Source organism: Populus nigra, chromosome 8 (assembly GCF_951802175.1).
Source record: "Populus nigra chromosome 8, ddPopNigr1.1, whole genome shotgun sequence".
In the NCBI taxonomy this organism is placed as follows: Eukaryota; Viridiplantae; Streptophyta; class Magnoliopsida; order Malpighiales; family Salicaceae; genus Populus; species Populus nigra.
In genome coordinates, this window is record NC_084859.1 from 10,351,295 (window position 1) to 10,365,609 (window position 14,315).

General features: G+C 34.5%; 3 protein-coding genes across 6 annotated transcripts; 2 read left to right on the forward strand and 1 right to left on the reverse strand.

Annotated features, from left to right (window-relative positions):
• Window positions 1–2,002: 2,002 nt before the first annotated feature.
• LOC133701870 (protein SUPPRESSOR OF FRI 4-like) lies at window positions 2,003–6,623 on the reverse strand. 3 transcript variants are annotated; one of them, XM_062126021.1, is made up of 7 exons: window positions 6,217–6,622; window positions 5,643–5,743; window positions 5,046–5,169; window positions 3,798–4,207; window positions 3,372–3,529; window positions 3,229–3,282; window positions 2,003–2,502 (listed from the first exon to the last, which is right to left on the reverse strand). In XM_062126021.1, exons 1-7 carry the CDS (start codon window positions 6,408–6,410, stop codon window positions 2,431–2,433), a joined length of 1,113 nt encoding a protein of 370 aa, XP_061982005.1. In that variant the 5' UTR covers window positions 6,411–6,622; the 3' UTR covers window positions 2,003–2,430. The 3 variants fall into 3 exon arrangements, with proteins under 3 accessions (XP_061982005.1, XP_061982004.1, XP_061982002.1); XM_062126020.1 differs by having other exon boundaries at window positions 2,003–3,282; window positions 5,046–5,166; window positions 6,217–6,623; XM_062126018.1 differs by having other exon boundaries at window positions 2,003–3,282; window positions 6,217–6,623.
• A 164-nt stretch (window positions 6,624–6,787) lies between these two features.
• On the forward strand, window positions 6,788–8,987 carry LOC133701061 (phosphatidylinositol N-acetylglucosaminyltransferase subunit C-like). Of its 2 annotated transcripts, none has more exons than XM_062124841.1 (2): window positions 6,788–6,914; window positions 7,382–8,987. In XM_062124841.1, exon 2 carries the CDS (start codon window positions 7,570–7,572, stop codon window positions 8,473–8,475), a length of 906 nt encoding a protein of 301 aa, XP_061980825.1. In that variant the 5' UTR covers window positions 6,788–6,914; window positions 7,382–7,569; the 3' UTR covers window positions 8,476–8,987. The 2 variants fall into 2 exon arrangements, with proteins under 2 accessions (XP_061980825.1, XP_061980826.1); XM_062124842.1 differs by having other exon boundaries at window positions 6,802–6,914; window positions 7,190–8,987.
• A 3,349-nt stretch (window positions 8,988–12,336) lies between these two features.
• On the forward strand, window positions 12,337–14,315 carry LOC133700815 (transcription factor bHLH47-like). Its single transcript, XM_062124495.1, has 4 exons — window positions 12,337–12,754; window positions 13,286–13,353; window positions 13,465–13,583; window positions 13,673–14,315. Exons 2-4 carry the CDS (start codon window positions 13,301–13,303, stop codon window positions 14,164–14,166), a joined length of 666 nt encoding a protein of 221 aa, XP_061980479.1. The 5' UTR covers window positions 12,337–12,754; window positions 13,286–13,300; the 3' UTR covers window positions 14,167–14,315.

Sequence of the window (14,315 nt, forward strand, 5' to 3'; positions counted from 1 at the left end):
TCTTATGAAGGCTCACTACATCTCTGGCTACGTACTGAGGGGCAGCCTTCCCCATTTCATATTATTTCCACCAACCCATTCTACAATTTGGAGTTGACACCTCCAGGCTGGATGTCTAAGTTGTCCCTTGAGGAATATATCTATCCTCATGTATCCAGAAGACATGTCATCCCATGCTCAATGATAGAGCAATACCGAATTTTGGATTGTGATTCAGTAAGCAGACAATGACAGATATATATATATATATATAAAATAAGAATTCAGTATTTCAAAATTGGAGTCAGCTTCCAGTGTCACCAAATTCTTAGCATGGTGTGGGCTTGTGGTGACACTTTAACTCGTTGCTGGCACAGAATACGAGGTTAGTCAGATTGCAACTTGAGGTCACACCAAACCTAGACCTGATAGATAGATATGCGTCCAGACATACACAAGCCTAATGCTTCTTTAAAGTTCATATAAACCCAGAAGAGTTCCCATAGAAGTATGATTTCTTTAGCTTCCTGCGAAAGTTTTTCCCTTTGTTACACTCTTATTGTTTACTCAGTCGACTCTTCTGACATTTGGTCTTGGGTAGCCCTTTCCAAGGATCCATATCACAAAGGGAGATCCTTCCCATAAGATGCAATTAGAATGGAACCAGCACTCGCATCACTAGCAAACCTCCAACCAAGACTGTCGATCTCTCAAATTACACTACCGACCAAACACCTAAGGAGTTATCTTGCAAGATTAAACAAGATAAACAGCTATTATTTAATGAAAGTTTCTCATAATACTCAAGACATGTTCTTTCAGGGTACCGCTCCTGAACAAAATAAAGGTGCCTACTGGAAATTTTATATCACTGGAACTACTAAAAATATATAAAAAATAAAAATTTTAGCGACTTCAAAATATATAAGAGTAATTAATTTAATAAAATTATATAAAAAGTTTACCATAAAAAATAACTAAATAGATATTTTTTTCTCATTGAAAATTTATGAGCAATTTTTTTTAAAAACAAATTATATATTAGATTCATATATAATTAGTCATAAAAAGTCACTAATATTATCATAAAAATTATTTTCTTATTAAAAAATCATGGCATAACCGAATAATTTTATAATTACCATCTTAATCATTTTATTTAAATTGAATTTTTTTCTAAAATTGAAAAAAATAAACAAAATAATTAATTAAAAAGAAAAAAAAATGATGGAAAGCCTAAACTCACCTAGGCTTCAAGAACATGGCCCGAACATGCCTTGATTTACAAGGCTAAGCCCATATACCTAGCCATAAAAAATAAAAAAGCTGAAGCAAATTTTTTTTTTTAGTTTTTTTTTTATATAAAATAAACGGATGAAAGTCCTCCCATTTCTTTTTTTATAAATAGATCCAAAAACTTATCACCCATTAATACATTTTCTAATCACCCACGGTATGAAAAAATAGGGTTCAAGCTTGGGCCATATAAACATATTTTCAATGGAAAATGCCACAAGTTATTTCAATTTTAAAACACCATTTAATCATTCTAAACATATAAAATTAAATTAAATAAAAAAACCTTTTCAAGCATCAATGTAAAACCTTTTCAAGCATCAATGTGTGTTTTCCAACATGTTACCGAAAACCATTTCCATTTATCTCTCTTCAATACAAACACATTGACACCAAGATAGCTTTTACAAGATGAGCTTTTACATGATGGTCAAAATCCAAGCAGCAGGAAAAACATAAAGATACATAGATACAACTGCAAACTGGAATAAATATGGAAAAAACAAACCCTGAAAAATACAAAGATAAAGCTGCATTTTTCCGTGTCTAGGAACAGTGTAAAAAAAAAGAAGCATTGCGGATGCTGCACTGCTTTTTTACAGGGAGAACCGTGTTTGAACACTCCAAATCTTTAGTTTTATTTGTTAATAATGAAATAAATTTTGTTAGTTATACACCATCTCCTTCAAAATATTATATCAAATCAAAACCACGACCCACAATGTGATTTAATGAATAGTGAAACTTAAATCCATAAAACAAGAACGAAAATAATGCTCACAGCAGATCCAATTCCAAGTTTCACAAGGTACATACAAAATGACGGCAAGAGATTGAGCCAGATAATAAAAGCGAACTAAAATCTATTAACCTAACAGGCGTACACGTTTTTTTTTTTTTTTTTCAAAGGTAAATAAAAGGAAAGAGAGAAGGATTGAAAGGGACAGAAAGATTGTTGCCGCCATCCCTCGAGATTTAACCTACAAGCTAAAGAATGGGGGCTCTTTTTATCTCACTACCTTGTAAAGAATACAACGCAAGCATGATCCTGAAGGATGCAAACAAGAACCAGGGATCCCCATGCATTTAATATGAATTTTGTGGCGCTCAGCGGGGCTTTGCATCTGCAAAAAGATTCCAAATAGCCTTCAGTTTCTAAAATGCCATTCGACCAGCAAGCCTGCCTTCCAATATTCTTCTGTCAATAGCTGCATCAATTGAGCTCATCTGCAACAAGCAACAACAATGAGAAGAAATGAATTGTGACTAGAAATCAGTTGGATAAACCAGATATAAAGCTTGGTCCTATTGCGAAAGATGCCAAACTTTGCGAAAGAAGCTGACCTGGGCCAAGTCTGACTTCACTGTTCGATGATAAAAATAAATTGTAATCATGCTAGGAATGAGCAAAAATCTGTTGGGTATCATCTTGTTCCACCCAAACCCCACATTTCAAAGTCAAGCATAGGGAGAAGAATAACAACAAATAAATTCAAATTCTTAAATAAGCAATACATACACTTTTGTTAACTGAGAATGACGTTAGGAAGGAGAATCCTCGTTTTGATTCCAGCAAGCTTGTCAAAACAGTAATAACTAACTACCGACATAATTAACAAACATGACTAGTTGAATCATCTGACAACCACAAAGCGCCGGCATTGGCATGCAGACCACATAATTGCAGAAAACAAAAACAGAAACAGCATGCCCATCAGCCAATGGACATTAGAAGTCAAAAGATACTTGACTACAAGGCACATAACCATTTGCAAACTGTGGGTTTGTTGACAAGCTAAGAAAAAGAAAAATTGGAAATTCATACAGAAATACCTCTCTAAATAGGTAACAATGTGTAAACAACTGTATCTGAAAACAAAAAGCATAAAGCCTACCCATCTGGTTAGCACGTGCAAACCAACTCCAAATAGTAAAGGGGTAGTCACAACTTACCTGGCTAGTTTCATCATGCACCTGATACTTTGGTAAGGACATTCTTCTTTCCTCCTGCAAATATTCAAACCATTAGCAGGTCTAACAATTGAGAATTTATCAGGTAAAACTGAAAGAAAGCATTCTTAACACAAACAACCTACCATGGACATTGCCTCATCATCCCAAACAAGATAGACTTCATTAACAGCTGGCTGGATGACAGGTGCCTTGTTTGCAATTACAGGGGGCGGTCCAATAGAAGGGCCACCAGTATTTGGACCAGAGGCATAAGAATGTGTATTGCCTAGTGTCCCAGATGCTATAAACAAATTGAAGTGGGACATTACCATTCAGGGAGCAGCAAAATGCACACTTAGATGGAATGATTGGTCCTAATAAAAGCAATTATAATAGAGTATGATCCTATGATAGCATGAAGGCTACCAAAGAAATCATCACACGCAATGAAAATGAACACTTTTTAAATCAACCAAGACAAAAGTTAGACACAAGATCTGTTTTAATACCTTTTTTTCAAATAAAGAGGATCTATTATATTATAAATCAACAAGGGGCCACAATCAAACCTGAAGCACTCTGAGTAAGGTAGCCAGTTGTCACTGAAGTATTGACTCCCAAATGCACATTCATTGAACCTCTAACTTCTGCAGGCGAGCTTGGTAAGAGACTTGTCGAAGGAAAAGGAGCAGAAAATGTTGAACTTTGAGGCAAATTATTGTTAACAGGGAACAATGGTTGTGATACAGATGGTGTGGATGAGGGCAGTCCTGGAGGAGTTACTTGTGAAGGTATGAGTGCAGGTGTCATGGTTGATGGCACAGGAGGCCTCACATTTTGTACAGGAAATAGTGGCTGCTGGGTATATGTGATTGGGGCAGGAGGAGGAATTGAAACTGCAGGATGCTGTGGCAACCAATGTTGTGAACGAGGAGGAACCGGCCAACCAGCATGAGGAGCAGGTGCAGCAGAATTATAACTGTAACCAAAAACCAACAAAAATATGATGAGAACTTAATCACGATTTTCCTCTGCACATAAATTGACACCATGAATCACTATATTTTCCAAATAATTCAAATGTAATAAAGCCATGTTGGATGAATCTGTTGTTTACTTTTATAGGGACCCCATAACCTTTGATGAGGACAAGATTCAATTAGTTTTGAAAGCTGAAGACACAGTTAGTCAGAAGTTTCACGTTTATACTTAGTCAGGGTATATGTCACAGATTTCAAATCTTCAAAATAGAATCATGAGAAAATTCAGGACAAACAGATAGTTCCATAGTTTAAGTGGACCGAGAGTACAAGGACCTGACCTAGGATCAAAGATGATCTTCTATTCTTTACAAGATAACATCCAAAGTTTGAGTAGTAGCCATATTAGGATAAGCATGAAACGCAGTTGTATGGTTAGAATCCTGGATTACTTGGTTTAATTAAAGCATATTACAGTTGTCATGAAAGGAGAACAACAAAAATATTGATGAAGAAAATTGAATTTCGTTCATCCCTTGCTGCCTTATACTCAAATAAACACAATTAAACATCAATATCCTAATCTGGGTATAGGAGTCCACAAAAATCCTTCTCAACTAACCTATATTCTATTTTGAAAATACTTTTGTGAGATGAATGAAGCAACAAAAATTAAAAAGTGCTTCAAAATTGCAGTCATGGTGAGATATAAACATAAATGAACAGCATTAATAATGATAATGAAGAAAGAACTACATTTCAATGCTTGCAAATGGTGAAATATTAGTATAGAAGGATGTGGTAATCTGCTAATAGTAGAGAATAGAGAAGAAATACATTGGCTGCATTGCAGCAAGAGGTCGTGGAGGATATCCAGCACCCAATGGTCCTGGCACCATACCACCAACAAGCTGAGCTGATGGAATATCCACTTTAGCAGCTTTTGATGGATTCTCATCTTCTGCCAGTAAATATAATATCAGTGAGAGGTAAACCAAATTTACGTGATAAATACCACAACTTCTACAATTAAACTCTTAGTACAGTAACAGAAACTGCGAGAAGACTCAGAACTGATAAATATATATATAAAAAAAGAAGCTAACTGTATCATGGAAAAATTAGAATTCAACAGTACCTTTAACTTTACCAAAATTGCAAAAATACAAGATAAGAAAAATGACATAAACTAGTTTGTACTGAATAAAAAGCTCAGCCCATTTGCAAGTTGAGGGAATAAAAGAAAAAACTAAACAAATAAAAAGGTCTAAAATCCCAAGTTTCAATTTCAGCAATGACGACAAAACTCTAAGATGAAAAGATATAAAACTTAACAAATCAATCAATTAACAGAAAAGTAATGATGATAGGCAAGCACATACAATCATTGACACAAAGTAACTTATTGAAAACAACACCAGTCAACTTCCTTACCTTCTTCTCCATAGTGAGCAGCCAGAACATCAGGTGGGATTCCTTGCATTCCATATATTTCAATATCAGTTGATTCTCTTCCAGGTTTTGCATTGGGAACCCTGAACCAAATCCATCATATAGTCAGACAAGGTCGCCTAAATCAACGTAGACCTCGTCAACAGCATAAAAAACAAAAAACAATTCTGAATTTCTGATGCCTAAAATAAAATAAAAAAATAACATAACATTCTCCTCAAGTCAATTTTCAGTCAATCTCACATACATATATCGAAAACCCCGCAAAGAAAAGGTATTGAACAACAAGCAATGTACTGCAAGCAAGCTGGAATTTGTAATCCCAATAAACAAACATTTATAGCCGAACAGATCATGGTTTTGAAAAATAAATCCCAATAATGAAAACTGATGAAACCCTAATTAATCAAAATTAATGATCATTGATTCTAATTAATCGCATTCTCCGACTAGAACTAAAATATAAATAAAAAGGTAAGAGATTAAAAAAAAATGATAGACAGAGAGAGAGAGAGAGAAGGGGAAAAAAAGGAGCAGCGAGGCTTTTGGTTATTACTTGGTGACGGATTCTTTGTGGACCTGGAGGACGTGAATGGCCATGCCACCAGCGGTCGATAGCTTTTTATGGCAGACATGGCACTTGAAATGCTTGGCTTTCTGGTGCTGTACTAAAATCTTCTCGTCATCGAATTCCCTATCGCAGTAATAGCACCATACTTTTGACGCTGCTCTCTTCTTCTTCTTTCCCATTCGCTCCCAGAATTTAAACTTTCGCTTCTTTCTGCAGGAGCAGCTGTTGATTCTTGTAGAATTTGGGCGGGGTTTTTTCTAGGGTTTCTAGGCCTTTTCTGCTTTCGTCTTCCGAATCTGTGTTTTTATTTATCGGGTCGGATCTCCTGCTTCGATGTTATTGGCTATTGGGAATCTCAAAGACACCGGTTTCCTTCCCGCGTACGGTCCAATATGTTTAATAACCTGTTTATATTTTAAAATTTATTTTTAATATTAATATATCTAAACCATCTAAAATTATAAAAATAATTTAATTTAAAATAAAAAATAAAAACTTTTAATTTTTTAAAAAAATTCTTGTTAAACGTCGAACTGCCTAATAAAAACGTTTCGTACTCTTTTTGTTTTTCGTTTTTCATAAAGAAACGCGTTTTCTCTGCAAGTTTTTCAGTCTGAGAAGAGAGAGAATCAAGGCAACAAACAGAGAAGATGCCCCCCCAAATCAATCGAGAATTCTAAAAGGTAAAATAAAACATCACCTGGGTTTGAATTATTATTGTTATTATTATTTCTCATTTGACTTGGTGTTTTGATTTCACTTTCCGAAGCTGTTCTTGATTGTGGAGATTTTGGTTTAACCTGGGAACCCGATTTTCTTATCTTTCTAAAATATTCTTTGTTTAACCCCTTTTTTTTTTATTAAAAAAAACAGTATCTGTTAAATTTATTTAACTGGAAATTGAGCCGCTATTTTGCATCGAAGGAAATTAGGAATCATGGTTTTCTTTTTTCTTCAGCAATTGAGGTTTACGGAGAACAAAAAATGAAAATCTAGATGGACCTGAAGGAAAGAGGGAGATATGCCATTACTCCCTTTTTTTGTATCCTTTTGCAAAAGCAAATCGATTCTGTGTATGCATAGCTGGTCCTTGTACTTTGTCTTTCTTTTCATTGATGTAAATTGATCTATGTTGCCTGCAATTGAACAGGTTCTTGAAGTAACAGACTGAACCTAAAAGTAGCAGGACAGTCTTCAATGGGATATGTTGCTCTTACAAATGATCGTATAACAGATTGGAAAACTATAGTTGTCTAGCTTCACTCTACATGAGTACGAGTTTTTTTTTTTTTTTCTGGTTATATCTTAAAGCATAAGTAATAGAGTAGTTGGATTGCAATGGATAACATCATCAGTGAAAGCCTGCTTCGTCCCAATTGGAGAAAAGTCGCATATGGAGGAATGCAGCCTGGGTTTGATGATAATCATACTGACGAGTCTTTTCTTGAAGATATGGTCATGAATGCTAATGTTGTTAAGCGGGACATGCTGAAGGTGATGCAAGACTCAGTTTCTATCTCTCAGTATCTGTGCATTGTTACTCTTGTCAGCTTGGTTTGGGCTCACACCCTTCAATCAACCCTTGATGAAAATTCCCTCTTGCTCCTTGATGCAAGCCTTTTTGGATCAGGTTTTTTAGTTCTTCTTTTAACCAAAGAAATGCGTTCCTTGAATCTACTCTTCCATTATATCCTCAATATCTCTTTTTTCACAACTGGGTTATACATGTTGGCTCCTATTTATCACCCTCTCACAAGGTCCATAAGTTCGGACTCCATCTGGGCAGTTACTGTTACACTTGTCATACTTCATCTCTTCCTGCATGACTATTCAGGATCGACCATTAAAGCTCCTGTGGCCCTAAAAAATCCAAGCTTAACCAGTTGTGTATCCTTAAATGCTTCTGTTGTCGCTTCAGTTTTTATTGCGTCTCGCCTTCCATCAAGGCTGCATGTGTTTGCCATCATGCTATTTTCCTTGCAAGTCTTCCTTTTTGCTCCATTTGTCACTTACTGTATCAAGAAATTCTCCTTTCGCTTGCACCTTGTGTTTTCTTTTGGGTTGATGGCCGTGACCCTGGCTCTGGTTTATACACTGCACCACTTACTTTTCATGCTACTGCTTGGTTTCTTGGTGTTTATAAGTGTTGTCTGTCCTTATTGGCTCATAAGAATTCAGGAATACAAGTTTGAGATCAATGGCCCTTGGGATGAGGCTAAGCTTTGTTTCAATGTAACAGATTGAGATTCTTTGATCTCTGGATGGGATTGATTGGAAAGCAATGAGATTAAATTGCTCATGAAAAAGGGGACTTGGTTCACTGTTTGTTTTGCAGGACGATTGGTTCATAATATGTAGGGGAATTATTGTGGAATTGTTGAGGGATTAAATGTTTGAGCTTTGATCATTAGTCAGGTGTGATAGCAGTCCAGTTTCTAATTTAGTCTCATCAAGGATGTTCATGCAGAGTTAACCTCGAAAGTGTTCTGCTTCTCAAATCACACACACTCAACAATGCTGCTGTGTTGCCACCATCTTTTGATGCGCTAATTTTTTCACAGTTAAATCATTAAGGATCGATCCTCTGTATTCTGGAGGCTTTCAGTTGATTATGCATGGTTTATAGCTGTAAACCCCAACTCCTTTCGCAAACGCGAGACTGGGTATTTTGGAGTTAGGGTTATGGAGTTACAATCATTGTATTTTGCAACGAATGGGATTTATTTAGGTGAATGGAGTCATTTCAGTTCTCTGCATCTCTCCATGAAAGTTTGCTAGTGCTAGAACTTGGAAGCACGATTCGGAAAACTAGTAGTGCCCACTACAGGCAGGCAAGATTGTGCCAATGCCAGGAATTATTCAAAACATGGCAGAATGCCAATACAACTATTCATAGTCGCATGGCTCATTACTGGCCATTTATCCGCGATACGTTGCAAGTGTGATTCTGAATTATTTTTTTAATATAAAAGAAGAATATGCTGGTATTAAGAGAGTATTTTCTTGCATCTCTAAAAAATTTAATTGAAAATTAAAAAACTGATATGTACTTTAATGAAATAAAACAAAAATTACATGAACTAATAAATAAAACAAATTTTCTTTTATCAAAATTTTTATTTTTTAAACAAAAACTTATCAGCAAGTTCTAATAAAACAAAGTAATGAATTGATATTTTTTATGCAAATATATTAAAATAAATATAACAATAATAATTTTAAGAAAAATCATAATGAAAATTTAAAAAGTAGATACCCATCCATATTTACAAAATTATGTATATTAGGTTCATATATAACTATTCAAAAAGCGATCGTTAACATTACCATGAAAGGCTCAAATATCTTTTAAAAATGTATAATTAGATAATTATTTAAAAATAATTCAATTAAAAAATACAAAAACAAAAACAATGGGATTAAAAAAATAAAAGTACAGGCACATATGGACTTGACATGCATAACTAAGTTTGGAAACTCAAGCCCATATATTTTATTTTAATGGGGTGGTCATTCCCCTCATTTTAGAAGAAAAAACTTGGTGGACTGGACGAGGCATCACTCGCTTGGGTAAATGACATTTATTGGTTATCTTTTTTGATCACTTAAGGTGGCTTTGATGGCCGAAATATCATGGTCCAAGTTTCACGACCTAAAAACCCATATTTCAATTATTTTTCACCTAAAAACATGAAAAAAAGAGCAACTCATAAACCTCTATCACTCTATTTACAACAACATAACACATACCTAAAACTCATAATCAAATAAAAAAATTATCAAGTTTCAATTTAGTTTTTTTTAGCATCATTAAAGGTGAAAGTCATCTCTATTAAGCTTCTACCTCAAAGATTAATTCATAAACATCAAAATCATAATTATTGGTGTCCGAAATATAGTCACTTGAAAGTTTTTTCCTCAAAATTTTCCAACAGCTTTCTCTCTTGTATCTTTATGTAAACCCTGTGGTAAATCGCTTAAATACCAAAAGGAAAATAATAAAAGTTTTGTGAATTAATGAAGATAAATTCATTGTGAATTAGTGTAAAACCCTGAATGAATTAAAGTATGAATTAATGCACAAACAATATCTACAGCTAAACTCACATTTAATAACGTAATTTACAGCTAAAAAACAATAAAATTTAGACAAATTTTATTATTTCAAGTGGCAAGAAAATTTTCAATTTATTAGTGTAATAATTTGGATGAGATAAAAAAAAATTAAATCGATGCGTGCCAACGATCAGGTATTTGATATATATATATATAAAAGTTCAACTCCTCTTAGAAAGTACCTCATCAAAATACGCACTATAACAAATGATATAAGAATCAGATAAAGTAACAGGAAAGAGCCATGGGAGACCAAGACAGGCTCCGATTCAGTCGGGGGCCTGTACCCTTCCATCCTCTCATCTTGTCGTATATTCTAAAACTCACATACATTTCTTTTAAAACATGAATATCCAATTATTCAAGCTCTTCTTGGTCTACTTAAATGAGCTGATACCATCAATTAATCAAATTATCATTTTGATACATACATTAAAAGCAATAAACCAAGATAATATTCATCAAAATATCAATAAAACAAGATATTAATAATAATAAAAAAGCCACCCGACTTCAGTCTATTTGGCTCTGAAAATATATATGAGCTCCCACGGTTACTGTCGGCTAATTTTGTTTTTTAGATTAACGTGGGTGTTCGGGTTAGCTTGCGTGTACCTCGATTAATCCCACGGGTCCTAAAGTTAACGATTATGTAAGCTTCCGGTGGCCATCATATGAGCAACCACAGAGCTCGAACCTAAGACTACAGAGGAAACAAACCCTTTAATCTCAAATTCTTATTACTGGACCACCACCTAAATGGTTACTGTCGGCTAATTTTCATATCCTCCGTAGCAGCAACACGAGATATAGAACTGTTAAGTAGACATTAGAAAGTATAAATAGATTAGATTTAGATAATATTTTTTTATCTATAATGAAATAATATTTTTTATTTTTAAAAATAGCAAATTAAAACGATATAAAAACATAAAAAAATAATTTAAAATTAAAAAATTAAATTATTTTTAAAATACAAAAATAAATGACTTGAATAGTTTTGTTGCTTCTATTTCTAGCGTTGACAGAACACCTACAAAACACAAATAGGGTTAATTACACCCAACATCCCTCCCTCTAATTCCTTTATTGCTAACATGATTAATGAGACCCCTCTGCTTACACTCTGATTACATTTAAGTTCCTCAATGTTTAACAATTGGAGATATGCCACCCATTTTTATTTTTTTTATAAAAAAACCCTTCAGAAAGTTGAAAAAGAAAACTCGATAAAGAAAAAAAATTATATTGAAGAGAGATAGAGAAAGAGAGGTTTTGTCAATTATATAAGCATAACTCTTTCGGTCCTCTCAATTAAAACCAAACGATAATGAATCCAAAGAAAAACCCTAAAATAAAATATTCTCTTTGCTGCGTTTTTTTTTTATTAATTTAACTATTGTTTTTTAAAATAATTTTTTATTAAAAATACATTAAAATAATTTTTAATTTTTTTTTTAATATCAACACATTAAAATAACATGAAAAAAATAAAAAATATTAATTTAAAAAAAATAAAAAAATTTATTTATTTTTTAAATATTTTTAGAACTTGAATACTATCACTCAAACATTTCATACGTCGGCCACGTGTTAAGGCTAACAGAGCACTGGACGCAAGGTCCACGTTTCCAGAGCAGAAGGGCTAGATAAATAATAATAAAAAAAAAACAAGTAAAGGGACAACATTAAAAAAAATAAAAATTAAGAGTAACGAGATGAAATGACGCCAACAATCATATAATATATTGATGAACTCAGTGAGTGAAAGTCGGAAGAGAAGGACAACAATTTCGTGCAACTCGAGTTGTAAGAAGCTTCCTCCAGCCCATACCCATGTGTCATGCTATTATGTTTGCTGGAGTGTATGAGAAGGTGCTCCCACTTACTTTTTAAAATAATATTTTTATATTAGAATATTAAAATGATACAAAAACATATATATATATATATATATATATATATATATATATATATATGTGAAGTGCTCGTGCTCGTGCTTCCATCGCCAGACATGCTAGATGCTCTCTAAAAGTCTGATGCTCTCCACGCGATTTCTTGTGCACAACAGCGACAGCAGCCAAATAAGAGAAACCAGACTACCTAGCCACACTCCCCTCCCTCATCGAAACATAACTATCAAACCCACTCCTCTCTTTCGATCTTCCAAACCTTCTTCTGTACCTAAACCCCTCTCTTAACGAAATGCACCCCTCTCTATCTAACAGTCACGGCAGTTGCTGGTTAGGGAGATACATGTAAAAAGAAATCCTCTACCCCTCTCTGATTCTACAGCAACAATAGCGACCTCCTTGAACAGCAGGGTTCTTGGATCCATCACGACCATCAAAACTTCTCATATCAGGCGTTCTAGATTTTTGGTTCAATCTACACTTTAAACCCTGAGGTAATGAAATCGAAAATCCCTCCTTTTTGTTGTTGTTAAAGCTTTGTCGTGTGAAGATATCGAAGGTTGGACTTCGATCTTGCTTAAAGATGATAGTTTGATGGGTTTTCGTGAATATTTAAAAGTATAAGTGGCTGCTTCTTAATTTTGATTTCAACTCTTAATCACATTACCTTTCTCTTAAACCGAACAATTTTTAAAGATTTCTCTAACTTCTCTTACTGCCAACGTTGTTTCAATCAAATAATTGGAAACTTGGCTTTTGCTTCTTCTTTCTTTCCTGGGGTTTTTATTTTCGGCTCTGATTTTGAGTTATAAGGCTTTGATTTCTCTAGTCATTCATTATTTTCATCTGGGATTTTCGTGTTTGATTTATATTTAATTTGATTTGAACTGACAGTTGGAAAATGAGATTGAAATCTGTATTGGGTTTTGTTTGTTTTTTAGAAATCAGTTGAAAAGGAGGAAACCTGATTTTTCTTTTGGTTCTTTTTTTCTCAACTTATTGGGTTTTGCTATTTTATTTTGCAGATTTTGCTAACTGAGATGAGCATGGGTTCAGAGCTGAATGAAACAGTTGAGGATGTGACTGAAAATCGGTAGTTTTTAGTGAATTTATGTGAATTACAAAGCACTAGAGATCACTATTTAAAAAAAAATGAGTGAATTTTTTTTTGAATTAAATTGATGGTGTTTGTGGTGTGACACAGGTGCTTTCCTGCTGGGGAGAATAAGGGGAAAGTTCCGAAAAGAATTCACAAGTCTGAGAGGGAGAAACTGAAGCGTGAGCAATTGAATGAGCTCTTTCTTGAGTTAGCCTCTGCTCTTGGTAAATTCAATGGGTTTTTTTTTCTTACGATGATTTTTGTATTCATCGAAAATTGGATTGATCTTTTAGAATTTTCTTTTCTTGAACAGAATTGAGTCAGCCAAATAATGGGAAGGCTTCTATGTTGTGTGAAACAACTCGATTATTAAAGGATTTGCATACGCAGATTGAATCCCTCAAGAAGGAAAATGTAGCTCTCTTATCTGAATCTCACTATGTAACTGTTGAGAAAAACGAGCTGAGGGAGGAGAGTTCTGCCTTGGAACATCAAATTGGGAAACTGCACAGTGAACTTGAAATGAGAGCGGCTTCACAATCAAAGCCTGATCTAAATGTGCCTCCTCCTGAATTTCTGCAACCACCACATTTTCGAGTAGACTCTTTCAGGTTGCCTGCTGTAGATGCTGTTGCATTGCAGCAGACATCGACTGTCTTCGTGGTTCCCATCAGTCCTGATCACGTGCAAGGTTTTCCAATGGCTACCTCGAATGTGAGCAAACCACATCCTAGATATCCAACCGCAGCTGATTCTTGGCCATCTCAGCTTCTTAGGGAGCAGCAAATTGGCAGGAAGGAAGTGTAATGGTAGGGATAGCAGTATGTGTAATCCTGGGGAATGAGACCATCCCCAACCTGTACAAAGGTGCTAAAGTGCAGTAATTTACAGTAGCCTCATTGTTGATGTCCTTTTGGAGAGTTGCCCATGATCTAATGTCTGTTTAGTTTTGGCTA